The following is an 8,233-nucleotide window of genomic DNA, read 5'->3' on the forward strand; positions in this document are numbered from 1 at the left end:
ACACACACACACACAATAAATAAATGTAATAAATAAAAATAAATAAATATTAAAAAAAACTCAGTTTAAGAAATGACTATTGTAAAAACTTATGGTCCCAATACTGCTACACAAAAACTGTAAACTACAGACATATTAGATCTAAAAGGACAGGCCATGGAGATATAGCACAACGACATGAGCACTTGGTTGGCAAGTGCAAGGTCCTGAGTTCAATCCCTGGTACAAATACTGCTACACAAAAACTGTAAACTACAGACATATTAGATCTAAAAGGACAGGCCAGGGAGATATAGCACAACGACATGAGCACTTGGTTGGCAAGTGCAAGGTCCTGAGTTCAATCCCTGGTACAAAAAAAAAAAAAAAAGTGTAACATAGATCTAAAAGGACAAAAAGCCAGGCCTGGTGGCACATACCTTCAATCTCAGCACTGGGGAGGCTGAGGCAGGAGAACTGCCATGAGTTCAAGGGCAGCCTATGCTACATAGTGAGTTCAAATTTATCCTGAATTACACAGCAAGACAAGGAATATACCCACCTATTTACAGTCACTGATTTTTGACAAAGACTGCAAGAATATACTGAAGAATGTAAGTTTCTACAATAAATGATAATAGAAAAGCTAGAAATCTATAGGTAAATGAAAAATTAGGTCCTAACCTCTCACTACAGAAAAAAAAAAAAAAAAAAAAACTAAAAGTGAATCAAGACATGCACCATAGGGGCCAGGGAGAGGGCTCATTTGAATAAGCACTTCCCTGGCAAGCGCAAGGGTCTGAGTTCAATCCCTGGTTCCGCCAAAAAAAAAAAAAAGAGAAAAGACATGCATGAGGGCCCACACCCATCTTCCCAACTACTCAGGAGGCTAAGGCAGGAAGGTTGAGGCTAGCCTGTATAACTTAGTGAGAATATACCACAAAATTTATTTAAAAAAAAAAAGAAAGAAAGAAATTAAGTTCAGTGATAGAGCACTTCCAAGCATGTGTGAGGCCCTGGGTTCAACTGTCATTTAAAAAAAAACCCACAATGAGATCTCACCCAGTTATAATGACAATAATAGAAAATGCTGACCAAAATACAGAGAAAAAGGAACTATGAGTGAGACTGTACTTGGTTCCACCATTATGAAAAACAATATGGAGGCTTCTCAAAAAATTAGAAGTAGAGTAGAATAAGCGCAAGGGCCTGAATTCAATTCCTGGTTCCGCAAAAAAAAAAAAAATTATAAGTAGAACTACCACATGATCCAGAAAAGCCACCACTGGGAACAGGGAATATACCCACAGGAAATGACATCAGCATGGGGAGCAGACATCTGCACTCTCACGTCACCACAGCTCCACTCACAATAGCACAGTGCGTCCATCAGTGGAGCAGTGGGTACAGGAAACATGGTACTCACTCAGTGGAGTAATACACAACTATGAAAACAATGAGATTTTGTCATTGTGAGTAAAATGGAAGGAATTGGAGGATGTTATACTAAGTAAAACAAAGCTTAAAAAAAAAAAAAAGACAAATACCACAGCTAAAGCTGCTCTTGAAGAACAAAAGACTAGAGCAATGGTGCCCAGAGACTGGGGAGGAGAGGCAGTATGGGAACAGGATGGAATGACACAGGTGTAAGAGGGATGGAGACAGCGTGGTTAAATGGCACAGGAATGCAGGCGGAAAGCAGTTATTCTCAGGTGGAATAACTGTGGTTGACAACAATTAATTACACATAACTAAGAAAGGATTCTGCATGCTCCCAATACAAAGAAATAATATAGATCTGAGGAGACACAGGAAATTATCTTGATCTGATCATCACACGTTGTACATATGTATTGGTTTCTCTGCCACTCTGTCCCATAAGTATGCACAAGTCTATGTGTCAGTTTTAAATCTGTATTGAAAATGCTCCCGGTTCCACCAAAAAAAAAAAAAAAAAGAAAGAAAGAAAGAAAGAAAATGCTCATGAATGTGCGAAGGGATATTTACTACAACACTTCGTCTACTGAAAACAATGTACATGGCCAATAACAGAGAACTAGCTAAATAGAACACAGGACGCTCCTAAAACTAGCATGGGGGCCAGCCAGATAGCCCAGCAGATTAAAGCACCAGGGGCGGTGTTCCATGCCGGAGCGCTGTGCCTGCCCTGCCCCCAGGGTGCACTGAGAGGGTGAACACAGGAGAATCACTATGAGTCTGTGTAGTGAGACCCTGTACAAAATACATTAAAAAATAATAATAACTAACATGGAATTGTTAGTTTTCCATGAAGCATTTTAAAAAACCATAGATCTAGCTGCATGTGGTAGTGCACACCTGCTATCCCAGCACTTGGGAGATGGCAGCAGGAGGCTCACTGAGAGTTTGAGACTAACCTGCGTGAGTCTAAAGTTTAGTTATAGTGAGCCTAAAGTCAGCCTGGACTGTATAGCAAGACCCTGTCTCCAAAAAAATAAAATAAAAGGAGACCTGCAAACAGAGGACAATGTCACTGACAAATGCTACAGGGAGAAGCATACCATAGAATTATATGTAGAGGAGTATGGTCTGTTTTTCTTTCTTTCTTGAGCCAGAGCCTCACTATGTAATTCAGGCTGGCCTTGAACTCACAGCTATCCTCCTGCCTCAGCTTCCCAAGGGCTGGGATTACAGGCATGCGCCACCATACCAGGAGTACACATTAACTTAACAACAAAAGCAGATGCTGTCAGAGGTATTTTGGTCCAGCTTCCCTGCCCCCACTCCCCCTCCCCGCCCCCACCCCACCCCCAACCCTGCCTGACAAGTCTCACGTCTCACTGGGCCCAGTCCTCCACCCCACCACTCCTGCCCAGCCCCACTTACAAATGCAGGCAGCAGCAAGCAGGCGGCTGGCGGCGTAGGGGGCGTGGCAGCTCGGGAAGAGGGGCTGCACCATGTAGTTGGCAAAGGTGATGGCGATGATGGCCTGGCTGGTGGGTTCGATGATGAGCAAGGAGGTCCAGAGGCGGATGAAGGCAAGGAATCCTCCGAAGGCCTCCAGGATGTAGGCGTAGCTGGCCCCTGATTTCTTAATGGTGGTGCCCAGCTCCGCATAACAAAGGGCCCCAACGACGGAGAAGAGGCCCCCCATGGCCCAGATGACCAGAGAGAGGCCAAAAGAGGCACTGTACATGAGCACGCCCTTGGGGGAGACAAAGATGCCCGAGCCAATCATGTTCCCCACGATCAGGCACACGCCGTTAAGCAGCGAGATCTCCTTCTTCAGCTTTACCTGCTCTGCCCCTGGGCTGGCCTCATCGCCCAAGGCGGAGGCTGCAGCCTCTTGCTGGGGCGCCACTTCATACTTGCCCTTGCGGTCGTTAACCATGGTAGGGGAGAGGAAAGTCCTCAGCAGCTTCCTGGCATTGCCGGCTGGAGAAGAAAGGATGCGGTAGGCTGAGTGGCTGCGGAGACAGAAGCTGCCCCCACACCGCTGAGAAGACCCCCGCGCACAGACCTGGTCTCCGCTGGCTCACCTACGCAACCCACTTGCATTTTTAAGCGCAGGAGCTCACTCCCTGGAGGAAAAACGCTTGTCTCTCTTCATCAGGATGGCCAGCTCACCTGACTGAGCGTGGAAACAGCTCACACCTTGCTTCTCCTTGAGACTGCTGTGACCCAAGAAGTCCTGAGGGAGGTCTCAGCCTCATCCTGAGCCAGTCTTGTCACCCGTGCTGCAATGTACCATGAGCTACCAAGTTTCTGGGGCCTCATGAACCACCTTCAGCTGTTACCTTAATCCCTGGGAAAGAGGAGCAGCCCTACCCACTCCTGCAGAACTCTGGCAGCTTCTTCACCTCTCCTCCCTTTTCTTTGCCTAATACCCTCCCCAGGGCCCAGCATTTCAGGTCTCCAGCCATCTAATCCATCATGGTAGCACAGTTGCATCACCCAAAAAAATATAAGTGAGAAGAGGGTGACCCCTATGTACAGCCCAACCTAGGGCTGTGTGGCGGAGGTACTACCCAAAACCCAGGCAAGGAAACAGCTGAGGTGGACGGGAAGCAGGAACAGAGTGGAGACAGCTGAGAGGAAAACAGAGGAGCCACTCGGGCAAGTGGCAGATGAGACGCTAGACACAGCAAGAGAGAAAGCTACAGACTTGCAGCAGCAACCGGGGTGAGTAAGGAGAATGGGGCGGGGTCCAAGGAACACACACTCACGCCCTGGCCCGGGTTGAGCAGGTTCCAGCGAAGTGGCAGTCAGGAGACGCCAGGAACAGCGGAGGTCTAATGCTTCTCCCTTCAGCCAGCAGTGAAAGGGAAGACCAGACAAAGGCCCATGGATTTAAGTCCAGTCAAGAAGGGTGGAGGGGCTGAGGGAAAGGAAGAGGAGTGTTGGGCAACTGTCTGGGTCCAAGGTTCACAGGCCCTCTGCATCTGTGAAAGGGACAGCAAGGAGTTCTTGGCTCAGCACTTTTGCCGATAAGAAGGAGCTCTCAGGAATCTCCTTTGTCAGCTCTGCCCTGGGACAGGAGCCCCAAGAAAGCTAAGCCAGCTGGGTGTCACTGGCCCTGGCACCTGCCCTGGGATGAGAGTTAGCTGAGGACCAGATCCTAGGCAGATCACAGTACGTGCTCTTCAGCCCCACCCTCACCTCATTTCTCTTTCACCCCAAACTATTAAGAAAGGCAGGAAGGTTGCAGAGCTTGACCCAGAGGCTGGCTCACAGCTGAGATGAGAGGAAGTGTAAGAGCGGCCCCCACACCCCATGACTTGGCGTCCCAAGTGAGAACTGCACACTTCCCCAGGCACAGGGATGGTGGCTGCCTCTAATTTCCAGTCATTACCCCAAAGTCTGAGTGTCAGGATCCCAAAGGAAACAAGGTCAAGAAATAAACTCAACCCTTGAGTACAACTCCGCCCCACCTATGTGCCCTCTCATCCTTAGGCAAACACAGCCAGATCCCTGGACTATCCATAAACTCCTACAAACACCTTCTCCAACTACAGATTTACTCTATAATTTCTTTAAAATATAGGAAGGGCTAGGGGTGTAGCTCAGAGATACAGTGCTTGCCTAGCAAATTTTAAAAAAAGGAAATAAGATCCTGGCCTAACAAGCAGAAGTTAAGCACATTTTTGGAAAACATAGTTTATGCCATTTTTATTGTCTGCTTTAAATGTGGTATCCTAACCAAGCATGGTGGTATATACCTGTATTCCCAGCACTCAGGAGGCTGAGGCGGGAGGGTCACCAAGAGTTCCAGGCCAGCCTGGGCTACCTAGTGAGTTCAAGACCAGCCTAAAATTCTGTTGGTTTGGGTTTTTTGTTTGTTTGTTTTGCTATACCAGGGATTGAACTCAGGACCCTGTGCTTGCCAGGCAGGCGCTTAATAATTTCTGTTTGGACAGAAGTGCTATGACACAAAGCTGTCTTTTTTGTCTTTTTTTTTTTTGGTACTGGGGATTGAACTCAGGAACCTGCGATTGCCAGGCAGGTGCTTATGCCACTGAGCTGTCTCCTTGGCCCAGCCTGAAATTCTGAGTGTCTTTTGCCCGCAGAATACAACCCTCCCCACCCCTACCCTTGGAGGCAGGGTCTCACCTTAGTGCAAACTGGCTTTAAGTTCACTACGCAGCTTCAGCCTCCCCAGTGCTGGGATTACAGACATGTACCACCGTGCCCAGTTCAATCCTTCCATTCTGAAATCTGCTTGTCCTTTGTAGCCCCTTAAGCTTTTGGTTTTGTTTTTATTTTTATTTTTTTATTTATTTTTGTAATAGGGATTAATCCCAAGACCTTCTCACTATTACATTCCCAGCCCTCCTCATTTTTGATTTTTTTTTTGAGGCAGGGTCTCAAAAAAGTCCAAGCTGACCTGGAACTCACTACGTATCCTAAGCTGGCCTCGAATTTTCAGTGACCCTTTGCATCAACCTGCCAAGTGCTGAGAATACAGCCATGTGCCACCACCACTACCACCCCTCCCTTTTTTTTTTTTTTTTTTTTTTTTGGTAATCTCTAAATTGCGCAGGTTGGGCTTGCCCTTCCAATCCTATCTCAGCCTCCCAGTTTTGGAATTACAGGTGTGCACCACCATACCTAGGCCCTTAAACTTTTTATTTAAACCCAGCAGGAGCCTCTGGAACCAGGTCCTCCAACACAGCCTCAAATATATCTGAAATCCATCCAGAAGACACTGTCCTTTTCCCAGCACTTCCAGAAGTGCTCCTGGAATAGCAATAATAGCTAACATTTACTGAGCACTTGCCCAGGCCAGACACACTGCTAAGCACTGTGATCCCATTAAACTCTCCCTCCAGCCCCATAAGGCAGCTTGTAAGGTGCCAGAGTGGAGAAGGAGAACAGCTGGAGCCCAGCGCACTCGCTCTTAATCACAAAACTGTATCTGCCTCACTTCCCATTTCTCTATCTGTCCCCCCTCTGGTTTTTCCTTGCAGACAGGAATGCACTTCGGTGGCTCCCTAACGAACTGCCTGCTGTCTGCCCCTTTCAGCTTGAGCGTAGGCTAAAGCTTGTGAGCAACTGTCCTGGCTGCTCCTCCCTCTCATACTGGGCAAGGATGGCAGCACTGGGATTGCTAGGGTTGCCCAGTTCTAAAGCAAACAGAAACACACAGATATACATCCTCACAACTTCCCTTTGAAGCTCAGACCCACAGTACCAAAGAGAAGCAAGAATCCTAATATCAGGCCCAGGGCGATGGCTCAGTAGAATAAATGCTTCCCTGGCAAGCGCAAAGGCCTGAGTTCAATCCCCGGTTCCGCAAACACTGAGGAGCCTGAGGAGAGAAGTTGTGCATGACCGAATTCCAGACCGGTGCGCTCAGACAAGTGCACCCTGAAGGAATCTGGAGCGGGATCTGCCCCGGAGCCATCCATACACACCCTTGCAAGTAGCGTCCCCTAGCGGCCTCAGCTGGAAGTGCTGCGGGAGTGGACGCTCCGGCCTCTTCAGTCCCCCTCCGCTACCCCACCCCCAGCGGGTTGCCTTCCAAGAGACGTCCCTCTTTCTCAGCCCCTTCCTAGCACCTGGGGAAGGAAAGAACCACCTACGCCCTGAGTCAGGAGGTGACGCTTCCACAGTCCAGGCAGAGCCCCAGGCTCTCCGGAAGGGGCTCCCCCGGGAGTTCCAGAGGCCTTTGGGGCTGACCTCCCGCGTGAACTGTGGAGAGTGCAGAGCATGCACTGTTTCCACAACCTGTGGAAGAAGGTTCAGGTCCAAGAGTTCGAGGCTGTAGGACCCCAGCATGCAGCACCTGGCAAAGCAGCCAGGGGAGCTCCAAGCCGGACCCCACCCTCCAACCGCCCCCAGGAAGGGGCAGGAGGCTTAGCATCTGGGCTTCTCCGCCAAGCTCAAACTGAGGGCGAGATGGAGGGCGCTGTGAGCGCACGTGCTGCGTGGAGCCCCCACGGCCTCCAGCCCCCACATGCTCCCTGACCCCTGACTACAGAGGTATGCCGGCGTGGCTGGGCTCCCTATCACTCCCGCTCAGCCCCCTTCCCCAGCTCGCCGCTTGCTTTTCTATATTGTACTATAGTTAAGACCGTCCCTTTAAAAGAAAAAAGAAAAAGGAAAAAAAAAAAGTGAAGCAAGAACGAAACTGTTTACTTCCACTACAGGCACAGCTACCATAAACGGAGAGCTGAAGTCTCCAGGCAGAAGGTGCTGCCTGAGCACGGCTGGGACTAGGAAATAAGGCGTGCTGGGGTCTCCTCAGCCACTTACAGGGACTCTCCATCCTCTCCACTCCGCCTCTCCCCATCGTCCCTGTTGTCCCACCTCTTACCTGTCTCTGGGCTACCTTGGGGAGGAAGGACTCCCACACACCCTGCAGGAGGGGAAGGTGCTAGGTACTAGGACGGGAAAGGCTCCTGCTGCAGCCCTGCGGACTCTGAGGAACAGAAAGGCAGAGGGTGACGGGGACCGAAATGGAAAACAGGAAAACACATGTGCGACTCTCTGACCGGCAGCGGGGAGGGGCCAGAAGATGGGCAGGACCTGGGGCTGCCCGCCAGAACCAGGGGGCCTGGATGCCTGCAACCTCCGGGTACCTCCTCCACCCTGAGGCTCAACTTGTCCTTCCCACATTTACTAAATACTTCAGAGTCCTCTGCAGACCCAGGCATAGTGGTGCCCGCTTGTAAGCCACCACGTGGGACGCTGAGATAGGACTTCCAGAAGTTCAGCCTGGACTGTACAGTGAGTTCAAAGCCAGATCCTGTCTTTAAAAAAAAAAAAAAAAAAA

General features: G+C 49.5%; 1 protein-coding gene across 6 annotated transcripts in view; it reads right to left on the reverse strand.

The window, feature by feature from the left end:
* The window catches only part of Slc7a7 (solute carrier family 7 member 7), a 54,691-nt gene that overhangs the window by 44,165 nt on the left and 2,293 nt on the right, over positions 1-8,233 (reverse strand). Inside the window, exons 1-3 of one of the 6 annotated variants that reach the window (XM_023706932.1) lie at positions 7,775-7,927; positions 7,041-7,185; positions 2,845-3,393 (exon numbers count right to left, since the gene is read on the reverse strand). In XM_023706932.1, the coding sequence (XP_023562700.1) occupies positions 2,845-3,349 (505 nt within the window). In that variant the 5' untranslated portion in view covers positions 3,350-3,393; positions 7,041-7,185; positions 7,775-7,927. Of the gene's footprint in view, positions 1-2,844; positions 3,394-4,178; positions 4,329-7,040; positions 7,186-7,774; positions 7,928-8,233 lie in introns of those variants that run through there. The other 5 variants (XM_023706931.1, XM_023706930.1, XM_023706933.1 and 2 more) reach the window with 5 other exon arrangements.

The sequence above is a fragment of the Octodon degus genome, unplaced genomic scaffold (genome assembly GCF_000260255.1).
Source record: "Octodon degus isolate 3935 unplaced genomic scaffold, OctDeg1.0 scaffold00276, whole genome shotgun sequence".
Classification (NCBI taxonomy): Eukaryota; Metazoa; Chordata; class Mammalia; order Rodentia; family Octodontidae; genus Octodon; species Octodon degus.